Here is a 13855-nt window from a genome sequence, read left to right as displayed (position 1 = left end):
GATAGATAGATAGATAGATAGATAGATAGATAGATAGATAGATAGATGGATGGCAGATAATAGTATGGTTGCAATGGTGTGAAATAAAGAAATTCCTTGGAGATGAGAAACTACAAAATGGACTTCTAGAAAGAAAAATTGACTTAAGTCATTCTTTAAAACAATGTCTTTCCTGGAGTTGACTGGCAAATTCTGATGACTAGACTACAGTTCATGGAGCATGGCTTTACAGAAGAACAACAAATAATTCTAGGTCCTACATAAGCTGGGTCATTATCACATAACCTCATGTAAATTCAAGGCTTCTGAAAGAATAAACTAAGAAATACATATGCAGGCATACATTCACAAAACACACATACATACATACACACACAAGAAAATGAAGACCATATGAATAAGAGATAGAAGAGAAATAAAAATGCAGACTCAGACTAGATAACAGAGAGTGATTCTAACAGATAGAGAAAATAAAATAAATATAAATAATATGTCTAAAGAGCTGAAAGTATATTAAATGTAGATGAGTAAAAAAGAGTATTGAAAAATAAAATGTAGTTTGACACTTCCCTGTAAAATATAACAAAATAAATTCGATGGATTAAAAAATTAAATATTATAACATGAAATCATACAAATAGAGAAAACAAATACCTTTTTCTAATCTTTAGATAGATGAGAGTTTTAGGATTATAAAGCATGTAAGAAATATAAAAATATCAAAATATACAATAACCATGGGATGATATCATTATTATAAGTAGAGAATTTTGCCTGAACTTTGATAGCTGATTACATAAAACTTTTGAAGTTTTGTGCATTAGAAATTATCAACAGTAGTGAGACACAAAGCAAATCTGAAAACTGATTATTAAAAAGTGACCTACTATCACTGTTTTTAATATTTAAGGTGCTCTTACAAATCTATGAGGGAAAAAACCTCCTTCTAGCAAAAGAAAATGAAGAAAACTGAAAGAAAAATCAGAAAAGAAATACATTGTATTTCCCTGGTAATCAAATTAATGCCAGTAATACACTAAAATATCCTTTTCTACTATCTGGTTATGTAATCTGATGAAGAAGTGCAAACCATAAGACCACATCTTACACTCTTTCCTAAAGAAGTTATCAGAGTAAGCATGAAGATAAAAATGACCTACAGATATCTGTCCAATTTTGCAATCTGAGTCTGTATCAAATAATATGTATCTAATTACAGTGTTACAGTCTTGATTATTAGATTTCTATTTCTAAATTATAAGCATTAATTATTGGTCTGGAGCTGAATATAACTGAAAATCTTTGAAAAGATAAGTATGTAATTGACAGACACTGACAAGTGGCGAAGAATGTAGGGATGATGGTCTTTATCACATCTTATATAGTAGGACCGCAAGAGAAAGTCTAAATGTAGTCAATGATGAAATAGACATGTAAGCTCTCTTGAATATGATAAAGATATCATAGAAGAAACACATAATAAAAATGTATGAATGGTGGAATGAAGGAGGGAGGTGTTGTGAATGATACATTTCTTCACCTTTCCAGACGGAGAGTCAATAGGCAATATGTAATGGTGATAAAAGTACTGATAAGAATATTATTTAGGTTCTGGATATTAGCCCTTTGTCTGATGAGTAGATTGCAAAAATTTTCTCCCATTCTGTAGGTTGCCTGTTCACTCTGATGGTAGTTTCTTTTGCTGTGCAGAAGCTCTTTAGTTTAATTAGATCCCATTTGTCAATTTTGGCTTTTGTTGCCATAGCTTTTTGTGTTTTAGACATGAAGTCCTTGCCCATGCCTATGTCCTGAATAGTATTACCTAGGTTTTCTTCTAGGGTTTTTATGGTATTCGGTGTAACATTTAAGTCTCTAATCCATCTTGAATTAATTTTCGTATAATGAGTAAGGAAAGGATCCAGTTTCAGCTTTCTACTTATGGCTAGCCAATTTTCCCAGCACCATTTATTAAATAGGGAATGTAAACTAGTTCAACCATTATGGAAAACAGTAAGATGATTCCTCAAGGATCTAGAACTAGAAGTACCATATGACCCAGCCATCCCATTACTGGGTATATACCCAAAGGATTATAAATCATGCTACTATAAAGACACATGCACATGTATGTTTATTGTGGCACTATTCACAATAGCAAAGACTTGGAATCAACCCAAATGTCCATCAGTGACAGACTGGATTAAGAAAATGTGGCACATATACACCATGGAATACCATGCAGCCATAAAAAAGGATGAGTTTGTGTCCTTTGTAGGGACATGGATGCAGCTGGAAATGATTTGCTCATCATTCTCAGCAAACTATCGTAAGAACAGAAAACCAAACACCACATGTTCTCACTCATAGGTGGGAACTGAACAATGACATCACTTGGACTCAGGAAGGGGAACATCACACACTGGGGCCTATCATGGGGAGGGGGGAGGGGGGAGGGATTGCATTGGGAGTTATACCTGATGTAAATGACGAGTTGATGGGTGCTGACGAGTTGATGGGTGCAGCACACCAACATGGCACAAGTATACATATGTAACAAACCTGCACGTTATGCACATGTACCCTAGAACTTAAAGTATAACAATAATAATAATAAAAAGACTATTATTTAGATATTAAAGGTAACTCACTAAAAAACTGAATTGGAAAAAATGTTCAATATTTTCAATTTTGGAAGTAAGACTGGGATAAATAGGTTGAAGAGGACACTTGTTATTTTATTTCTTTACTATTAAGAATTTATTTTACTATGTATTGTTTTTATGATAATTGAAAAACAATTACATAGAATAATTATTATTAAAGGATTGGTTACAATAAACAAAAATTTGAAACAATCTTAATGTCCATATAAAGTTTAAAGGGTAATTAATTATGGCACAACCATATAATAGCGTGTTATTTAAGTGCTGAAACCAGACTTCAGAGAACGTCTTCATAGATTTTTGGGGAAACTCCTCATAAAAAGTTAAGAGGAGTAATATCAGAAATTTCTCTATGCATCATGACAGAAATATATGACATTGTTAATAACGGTATCTCTCCTGAATTACCCCCTGAATTGTATATTTATTTTTCTACTTTTCCATTTTTATTCTGTGATCATATACTCATTATTCAAAAAGGGGTAGGGAAGAGTTACATGATATTAATGAAGACAACATTGTGATTTACTTGTAACCACAGAAAGAAAAGAAGGCTTAAAACGAAAAGTGAGCTCAGTAATTCATCATTTGACTATCAAAACGTATCCACTTTTTAATATTTCAAAATTTAGTCTACATGTAACACTCAGATTGATAATCCTACAGTTTAATAAAGAATGCAGGTAATCAGAATTGTGCCTAAGAAACATTGCCAGTCTTTTAACGCTAAAGTCATTAGGGAAGAAAAAAAAACCCTACATTGTAGCCTTGGTTAATTTTAGTCTTTCTAGAGAAGAAATGTCCCAGTGCATTCTATAAATTTCCTACTTAAACTTGGAGAGCAACTGCCCTGGAAGTAGCTCCTAAACGCCTTGTATCAAGGAGTTATGTTGGCATTTGATTCCTTAATGTTTGGAGTTCATGAATGTCATTCCTCAAAGGAAGTGTTTAGCTTAAATTAGTTCTCTTTCTCTTCATTAACTCATGACTACTACCTTCTTAGTCCTTTATGAACACTTCTTGCTTTCTATATTATTGCCTACATCTCAATGTGTGAGTTCTTCTATTTGCTTTTCCCACTACAACACATACATTCCTCAGTGAACGCTGGCGTTTCATGCTAGAACTCATAGAAGCTACAAACTATAACATGACATGAAAAAATTACATATACTACAGATTTGTGATTGACCTTCTCTCTCTCTTTCTATCTCTGTGTGTGTGTGTGTATCTCAAAATAAATAATTCAACTCTTCTTGCTATGAAAACATTATAATTAAACATGAAAGTAATTATTGAGATGAATTTAAAAACTGCTTCCTGGAGGGAACGCTAATACCCTGATAGATTAAAGAATAAATTTATTACATGAATGACATTTACTGCAAAATATTCTTCTGAAAATAATCATATTTGGCTTTTAGTTGTCCTTTTATCAGAGCAATGACATTCTGCTGCAGCTCTCACCTCGTCGAGCGTGTTTCTCATCCTTGACACAGACTTCATTTAAGGAACCAATTGGATCGCAATGACACGGCTGGCATGGCCTTGGATAATTTGGAGATACCTAACAAAAATATTAAAATGAATTTAACCAAATATAATAAAAATAGCAATATTTTTCATTTCAGCAAACTTTTATAGACAAACTAGTTTTAGTAATACAGAGCAGTAAATTATTGAGAATATTATAAGAATTACCTTAAATATATGTTTATAATGTCTAAAATGCAGTTCGTTTATGTGCTTACACAAATGTAAAGATGAGGGAACAATAAACTCCTATATATTTGTTACTTAGATTCAATAATTGATATTTTCATGTTTTATTCCTTTTCATCTTCTTTATATAGTATATGAACACAGTTACTTTACTTAAACAAACCTACACTGTGTTCATATGCTATATATACAAGATTTATTTTCCAGATTTAATAGGAAAAAAACAAAAAAACTAAATTATTTGCCCAAGAAATACCCACGTATTAAATATAGCTTTCATATGTATATATATCTAGGCTTAATTTACAAATGAAAACTTGTTTGCTACTATAAATCAGAGTGTTAAAATTAGACTTATTTATATACCTGACTGAATCTCAATTAACTAAGTTCACAGATCAGTTTCAAAATCATCATTTGCTTAAGACACATTCATTCGTTCCCCCATTATGAAGTTAGGACTGTGCACAGAATAGGTAAGGCATATTTTATATACACATATAAATGAAATGTTATTAAGTGGATAAATCTAAAATGACATTTTTAAGACAATAATTTTATGAACATCATAGAGATAAATTCTTTAGATGTTAAACTGCAGTTCACAAAATTTGCATAACAATACTCTTCCCAGCCTTAACTGATCCCTTTATTGTATATTCATTCAGAAGACTCTAGGAAATTCAGTGGAAAGCAACCGCTGGTAAACTGAATAAGGTGAGAAGAGTTTTCAGGTGTTACAAACCATAAAATAAAGAGAAATTGGACTTTAAGTTAACTACATTAGAAATGTCTGACGAATACCTGGAGTTTGCCATTAATCTGTCCTAACACAGTATGAAAGTAAACTTTCATGACTTCATGGTGATCACTCAGCAAGTTTATTACTAATTAGAACCAATTCAAAATCTTCAGAGGAACATAACAGAAACCAGTGTCTCTGCATTGTATTCTCCAAAATGTCCTGTACAGATGATAAATTACAGTAGTCCCCAGCTCATCTGCAGTTTTGCTGTCTGAGGTTTCAGTTATCATGGTTAACCACAGTTCAAAAATATTAAATGGAAAACTCCAGAAATAAACAATTCATAAGTTTTAATTTGCATTCCATTTTGAATAGTGTGGTGAAATCTCAAGCCATCTTGCTCTGTCTCGCCAGGGATATGAATCGTCCCTTTGTCCAGCATATCTATGCTGTAGAGACACTACCCTCCTGTTAGTCACTTAGTCCCATCACAGGTATCAAACAGAAAAAAACATAGTATATATAGGTTTGGTACTATCTGTGATTTCAGGTATCAACTGGGGTTCCTGGAACATATCCTCTATGAATAAAGGAGGACTACTGTCATTAGATATACAGGAAAGAAACAGGAAAATGTTGTCCTTATTAAAAAAAGAAGTTGAAAAAAGCAGATCCTGAGGTGACCCAGATATCGAAATTAGCATACAAGGAAGTCAACGTAAGTTCTGTAAATATGTCCAAGAATATAAAGAAAATAATGTTTATAATGAGTGAAGGCCTGGAGCATTTCAGCAGGGAAATGGAAGCTCTAAGGAACATAATAACTCCAGAAAGCTGAAAAGTAAAATACCTCAATTTAATAATTCACTGGATATGCTTAACATCAGGGAGAGATGATAGGAGGAAGAAAAGTCTACCTAATGACTACTTTTGTAGTCATCTGGCCATCGGCCAGGATTTGGTCTACAGGCCAGAGTTTTCTCAAACACAGTATAATTGTTAAAATTATATATAAATAATGAGGATTTATTTATTTATTTATTTATTTATTTATTTATTTATTTGTGAGATAGGGTCTCGCTCTCTCGCCCAGGCTGAAGTGCACTGGCACAAGTTCGGCCCACTGCAGCCTCAGTTCCTGGGTTCAAGCTATTCTCCTGCCTAGGAGTAGCTGCCTAGTCTCCTGCCTAGTCTCCAGAGTAGCTGAGATTACAGGTGCCTGCCACCATGCCTGGCTAAATTTTGGATTTTTAATAGAGACAGTGTTTCACCATGTTGGCCAGGTTGGTCTTGAACTCCTGACCGCAAGTGATTTGCCTGCCTCGGCCTTCCAAAGTGATGGGATTACAGGTGTGAGCCACCGTAGCTGGCCTAATGAGAACATTTTAAAATCAGCTATTAAATTAAAGATGCATTATATGTAGAACAAAGTATAAGGACAGATAAACGGGAAAAGATCCAATCTAAAGAACAGAGAAAGAAAAAAAAATTAATTAGCACTGCCTCAGATGCAATCAACACCTTAGCACACATGCAGTTGGAGTCCTAGAAAGAGAAGGAAAAACATTGATCCAAAAACAGGTTTTAAAAAAATAGCCTAAAATTTCCTAAATGTGGAATAAAATCTCAATTTATAGTTCCTAGAAGCTTTGTGAATCAAGCAAGGTAAGCTTGAAAGCCATACAGACACATCGTAGTTTACTCTGAGGCTGGAAAACTTTTCTGTAAAGGGCCAGATAGTAAAATAAGCCATATAAAGACTCTGTTCATTCCTCCTTCTCTTCTTCCCCCTCATAGTTCTCTCCATTCTCCCCTTCTTCTACTTCTTTTAACAAACCTTTACAAATGCAGAAACATCCTTTTTTCCAGGTCATACAAATATAGGCCATGAGTTAGATTTGGTCTACAGGCCAAAGTTTTATCATACATGGTATAACTGTCAAAAAGCAGATACAAAAAAAGTTTTGAAATCATCTAGTGAATTAAAGATATATATAGAACAGAGAAACAAATAATGGCTATGTTGTCATAAGAATGGATGAAATCCAGAAAATAATGGTACCACATCTTTAAAGTGCTAAACAAAGAAGAAAACACACACCTCTGTAACTATGATGAAAATATCCTTCAATAATGAAAGTAGATTAAAGACATTTTCAGATAAAGGGAAGTTGAGAAAATTTGTCACCAGCAGCTCTGCACTACCAAAAAAAAAAAAAAAAAAAAAAAAAAAAGTGCTAAAAGGAAATTTTTCAAGCAGGAGGGCCATATATGTAAGATAGAACCACAGAGTATGGGAAATGGGAAAGTTTGGGTTAATGTAAATTTTGTTTCCTTCTTTTCATTTCTTTAAGACTGTTTTTGTAATTTTGTGACTTCAAACAAAAATTACAACACTGTATTAGTGGCTTATAAATTATGGGCAACATATGAAAACAGTAGTCCAACAGATAGGACTATAGCACTATATCATGAGCTTAAAATACTACCATCTCACACCCGTCAGAACGGCTATTACTGAAAGTCAAAAATAACAGATACTGGTGAGGTTGCAGAGGAAGGGAACATTTATACACTGCTGGTGGGAATGTAAATTAGGTCAGCCACCGTGGGAAACAGTTGGGAGATTTCTTGAAAAACTTAAAACAGAACTAGCACTCAACTCAGCAATCTCATTACTGGCCATTTACCCAAAGGAATATATATCACTCTACCATAAAGCCACACGCATGCATATGTTCATCGCAGCCCTATTCACAGTAACAAAGACATGGCATCAACCTAGGTACAATCATCGGTGGACTGAATAAAGAAATGTAGTACATACACACTATGGAATACTACACAGCCATAAAAAAGAATAAAATCATGTCCTTTGAAGCAACACGGATGGAGCCAAAGGCCACTATCCTAAGTGAATTAATGTAAGAATAGAAAACCAGATACTGCATGTTCTCTCTTATGAGTGGGAGCTAAACACTGAGTACACGTGGACACAAAGAAGGCAACAATAGACACCAGGGCCTACTTGAGAAGGGTGGGAGCGGGGTGAAGATTGAAAAACTTATGCTTATTATCTGGGTGATGAAATAATCTGTGCATCAAATCCCATGACACATAATTTACCCACATACTCCCTGAACCTAAAATAATAGTTGGAATGGAAAAAAATATATACAAAGCGGTACTGCTAAAAAGATAATAAAGGAAATAAAATGGAATACTGAAAAATATTTGTTTAACGTAAAAGTAGACAGAAAAGGAAGAATGGGAACAAAAATTTTGTGACACAAATAGGAAACAAATAGCAAAACCCGATCATACTATCAACTATATTAAATTTATGGACTAAACACACAGTAACTTTCAGGATAAAAACTCCATCTATTTTACTCTTTATAAGAAATCTTTTAAATGAAAATAAAGATAGGTTGAAAGTTAAACAAAATCAGATAAGACATACCATACAGAGTAAGCATACGAAAACTGCTATAACAATATTAATAAAAAACAAAGTAGACTTCATGACAAAAAGTGATATCTGAGATTAAGTGGAGATCATCACAGTTATTAAAATATCAATTTATAAGACATAAAAATATAAAGATTCAAAATATTCTAAATAGCTATGTACCTCATAACAGAGCTTCAAAAAACATGAAGAAATACTGAAAAAATGAAAGAAAAGTAGGAATCCATAATCACAGACTGGAAAAATCCACATTTATTTGTTTACCAAGAGAGACCATGCACTGAGCCATAAGTTAAATTTCAATAAACTTCTAAAGTTTGACATCTTAGAGAGTATGTTCTCAGATCATAAACATCCAGTGTAGAAATAAAAAAATGTAATATTTAATAAAGCTCAAATATTTGGAAATTAGACAAAAAATAAATTGCAAGAGAAATTATAAATTATGTTAAATAGATAATGAACATAAAGCATTTCTGAATTCATGAGCAGCAGCTAAAGAACTGCTAGAAGGAAGTTTATATTTAAAAGTTCATATGATAAAAGAAGAAAGGTTTAAAATCATTTAACTTTCCAAATTGACAGGTAGCAAAAGAAAATGTAATTTAAACCCAAAACAGGTCAAATGAATAATATAATAAATAGAACAGAATCAATAAAAATACAAAAAATAAAATGGCAGGAGTTTTTTTGAAAAGATTAAGAAAATTGATAAACTCCTAACATAAGTGATCAATAAAAGGAGAAAAGCACAATTTAATCATTTTAAAAACCACAGAGGGGATATCCAGATAGAGGCTATAGACTTCAAGAAAATAATAACAGAATTTTTAAAACTGCCAATTGCCAATGATTTGACAATTTAGATGAATTGAACAAATTACTTGAAAAATACAATATATCAAAAATTGACCCTCTCCAAAGATATTAATACAAAACTTATGTAGTCCTATGTCTAATAAAAATTAGCCAATGCATTTAAAATGTTCTTCCCACAAAGAAAACTAGAGACTCAGGTAGTTTCACTGGGAAATGTTATCAAGCATTTTAAAGAGAATTAATTTTAATCTGAAGTTACTTTAGAAAACAGAGGAAGATGAATTTCATTTCCCAGATCATTTGTTGATGCCAGTATACCCCAATAAAAAAAAAACCTGACAAAGACATTATAAGAAAATAAAATTATAGGCCAATCCAATATCTTTTATGAAAGGATGTCAAAATTCTTAACCAAACATTAGTCAACTGAACCATCCAATATATAAAAATGATAATATAATATAACCAAATGGAGATTAATTCACAAATGCAAAGCTGGCTTCATATTTTAAAATTAAATTTGTGTAAATTGTCCACATTAACAGAATAAAGGAGAAAATCCTTATGTTCATTTTGGTAGGTTTCAAAAAGCATATGACAAAATTCAAAACCATTTTGTTATAAAAACTGTCTGCAACTTAGGAATAATGGGGGACCTACTGAATCCGATAAAGGGCTTCCATTAAAAATCTGCAGTTCACATCACACTCAATAGTGAAATATTACTTTAAAATTGAGAACAAAGTGAAGAAGTCAGCTCTCACTATTTTTAGTTAACCTTGGCATAAAGATTGCAAAGGAAGAAGTAAGTCTGAATTTACTTGCGGGTAAAATGATTGTTTATGTGTACGTTTCTAAAGCATGTAGTTTAAAACTACTACAACTAATAAAGATATTAAGAATGGCTATAGGACATAAAGTCAATATTCAAAATTCTTTAATAATTACATTAAATAATTTGAAAACTATTTAAAAAACAATTTTTTACAATCATGCAAAGCAAAATACTAAAGATTAATTTAGCAAAAGCATGCAAGATCTCTGTACTGGAACACTGACATGAATAAAGAAGATAGAAATAAACAGAGAGGTATGCTACGTTCATTGGTTAAATGACTCAATATTATTATGTTATTTTCCTCAATACTTGTTTTCTTTTAAATTTCTTCTTTTGACAAAATTGTATATATTTATCACGTGTGACATGATATTTCAAATATCACTGTATATATTATTATATATACAAATTGTGAAATGGTTATATCAAACTAATTAACATATTATCTAACATAATTATCAATTTTGTGGTAAGAATGCTTAAAATCTACTCTCAGCATTTTTCAAGAATAACTATATTGTTATTAACTGTAGTCACCATGTTGTGCAATAAATACCTTCAATGTTTTCCTACTATCTAACTGAAATTTTGTATTCTTTGACCAACAACTCCTCAAGCTCCATTTTCCATATTTGCATATAGATTCTAAGCAATAATCCTAATATTTTCTGTAACTGACAAGTTGATTCTAAAATTGTATGGAAACACACACACATACACACAAACCCTGCTATAGACAAAACAATCTTGAAAATAAATAATACAATTGGTACATTATATTACCTAAATTCTAGACTTACTAAAGCAATGAAGATAGTACGGTATTAGCACATAGAGGGAAAAATAGATGCTTGGAAAAATAGATAACTGAGGTTCTATAAATTGATTCACGTAATATGATCAATTGATTTTTCAACAAATGGTATAGAATTTCAGGTTAACCATATAAATCTGGTTACGTATTTCACACCACACACAAACATTTACTTGATATGGGCAATAGTTCTGTAAGTTTTAGGATAAAAAATATTATTTAGACATTGAACATGTACTTCATATGAGAAGATACAGGAATGGTCAATAAGCCCTTATAATTAAAATTAAATCCATAATCAGATGCCATTTCACATCCACTAGATGACTAAAATCCGAAAAGGAAGTCAACATCAAACATTAGAGATGATGTAGAACAACTGGAACTCATATAACTTTTTGGTGAACATGTTATACATTATTACTAATTAGGCAAAATATTGATGGTTTTTTATAAAGTTAAGCATCTACCTATCTTATGAAGAAAGTATTCTACTCCTAAGTATTTACACAAGGTAAATAAAAACATGACTATAAAATGTATAGTCTAAAAAAATAGTAATATAAAATTATTTGTAGAAGCTAAGCTAAAACTGGAAAAGATCTTGATTTCTATCAACAGGAGAATGGATTTAAAATTTTAATATGTTCAGGCAGATAAATACTACTCAGCAATTTCTTTCAAGAAAAAGAACTACTGATGCACAAACAACATGGATAAATCTCAAAATACTATCTTGAGTGAAAGAAGACAGACTAGTATGTACTGTATGATTTCATTTTTATGAAATTCTCTAAGAGGCACAAGTAATTTATGTTCTAAAACTCAGAATAGAGTTTGCCTAGTGGTGGGGATTGACTGGAAGAAGGTATGATAAAACTTTCTGGAGTGATGGAAATGTTTTATTTTACATCCTCAAAGATTTAGGTCAGTTTCAACTACGAAATGTTCCTACTCATCTTTTAATTTGAGGTTCAACTGCTTAGAGAAGCTTTCAAAAATTTTTTTTTGTATAAAACATTTTTGTATGAAAAAGCAAAAAATAACTCTTTACGAAGGAAAAGGCATACTTTACCCCTTTGGGTCTGAAGAAGCCATCAATACATGTCTCACAGTTTATACCAGCAGTATTTTGGGTACAATTAATGCAAACACCCCCTCCAATGTACTTTCCATGTATATTCAAACTCAGACTTCTTCTGGCAACATTTTCATCATAATAGCATTCTTCAGCTTTTCCATGACAATTGCATGCTGCATTAAGGAAAAATAAATTAATAAACATTAATTTCAGATTTCAGATACATTTAAAAATCATTTCCATTATACATAATAGATTTTTTTTTTTTTTTTTTTTGAGACAGAGTCTGGCTCCGCTGCCAGGCTGGAGTGCAGAGTGGCATGATCTTGGCTCACTGCAACCTCTGCCTCCCAGGTTCAAGCAATCTTCCTGTCCCAGCCTCCCGAGTAGCTGGGACTATAGGCGTGTGTCACTACACCCAGCGAATTTTTGTATTTTTAGTAGAGACAGGGTTTCACCATGTTGACCAGGCTGGTCCTGAACTCCTGACCCATGATCCACCCACCTTGGTCTCCCAAAATGTTGGGATTACAGGCGTGAGCCACTGCTCCTGGCCTAGATTTTTGTACCATATGGGAAATTACATTTAGCATACACACACACAAAGGCATCTAGAAAGCATCTGGATTTATTGGAGGTATTAATAAATTCACACATTTTAATGGAATTTGAAATAATTAAAACATATACATAAAGCTCAATCATATGCAATTGCCAATATTTGATTTTGACTAATGTGCAATTTTATACGGATCAACTTACAATTTCCTGTTATAACAAATAATAAATTATTGAATGATGGCACTGAATGATTAACAACTAGGTCATCTATAATGAATTATTACCATATGGAAATTTCTGTATTAGAGCCTATGGGTAAAGAAAACTACGTATAATGTAATTCCTTTCTTTTGATACTAATAACAACTAAAATATATTTAGGTTTTTTACAATGCCAGACACTATTCTGAATGCTCCATATTTGTTGCTACTGATTTTAATCCTCAAAAATGCTTTTAGGAATTAGGTATTATCATTATCAACCCATTTTTGTATACTAGAAACCTGAGTCCAGAGAATTGAAATAATGTGTAAAAGATACTCCAATCAGTATTGGAAACCAACCTCTGAAGCCAGACTCCAGAGTCTGCACTGCTAAAGACTGCCAGAATCCCTTCACATTCTACCTGGTGAGCGAAACAAGATACATGGTGTGTGCCAAGGAATTAAGACAAACCAAGAGCTAGTGGCTAAGATCATGCTATTTTGCACCCAACTGTCTTGGATGTGAGTGTGCTCTCCCCTATTTAGTAGTCATATGACATTGGAAAATTCTTAATTACATGAAGGCTCAGTTTCCATATAAAACACGGAGTGATCAATAGTAATTACTAGATTGGGATATCTAAAAGTGCAAGTGAGATAATGCATGTACAATCATTAGCATAATGTCTTATAAATAAGTTCACAATTGATTTTTCTTCTCTTCATCCTCCTTGTCTTTTTCATGTTACATTAGAAGAATTCAAAGAAGTGAAAAATCACTTTCTCCAGAAAGGATTGGGTAAGACTTCTCTAAACATGAAGAATTGATATTAGGATAGAACCAGGGAAATATACCAACGCAGAGTCTCCTTCCTACCGGAGATGTTGAGTTTCTTAGGAGTACTTACATTTATTTCCACGTGTGTGTGTGTGTGC

At 32.3% G+C, this 13855-nt stretch overlaps 1 protein-coding gene across 1 annotated transcript in view; it reads right to left on the bottom strand.

Annotated features, from left to right (window-relative positions):
- Positions 1 to 13855, bottom strand: part of LAMA2 (laminin subunit alpha 2) — a 509807-nt gene that overhangs the window by 347882 nt on the left and 148070 nt on the right. The window contains exons 9-10 of the mRNA XM_026454995.1: positions 12149 to 12327; positions 4131 to 4230 (exon numbers count right to left, since the gene is read on the bottom strand). Coding sequence (XP_026310780.1) covers positions 4131 to 4230; positions 12149 to 12327 — 279 coding nt within the window. The remainder of the gene's footprint in view (positions 1 to 4130; positions 4231 to 12148; positions 12328 to 13855) is intronic.

Source organism: Piliocolobus tephrosceles, chromosome 5 (genome assembly GCF_002776525.5).
Source record: "Piliocolobus tephrosceles isolate RC106 chromosome 5, ASM277652v3, whole genome shotgun sequence".
Taxonomy (NCBI): domain Eukaryota; kingdom Metazoa; phylum Chordata; class Mammalia; order Primates; family Cercopithecidae; genus Piliocolobus; species Piliocolobus tephrosceles.
The sequence above is the reverse complement of the archived record's forward strand: the minus strand, read 5'-3'. Positions and strand labels throughout refer to the sequence as shown.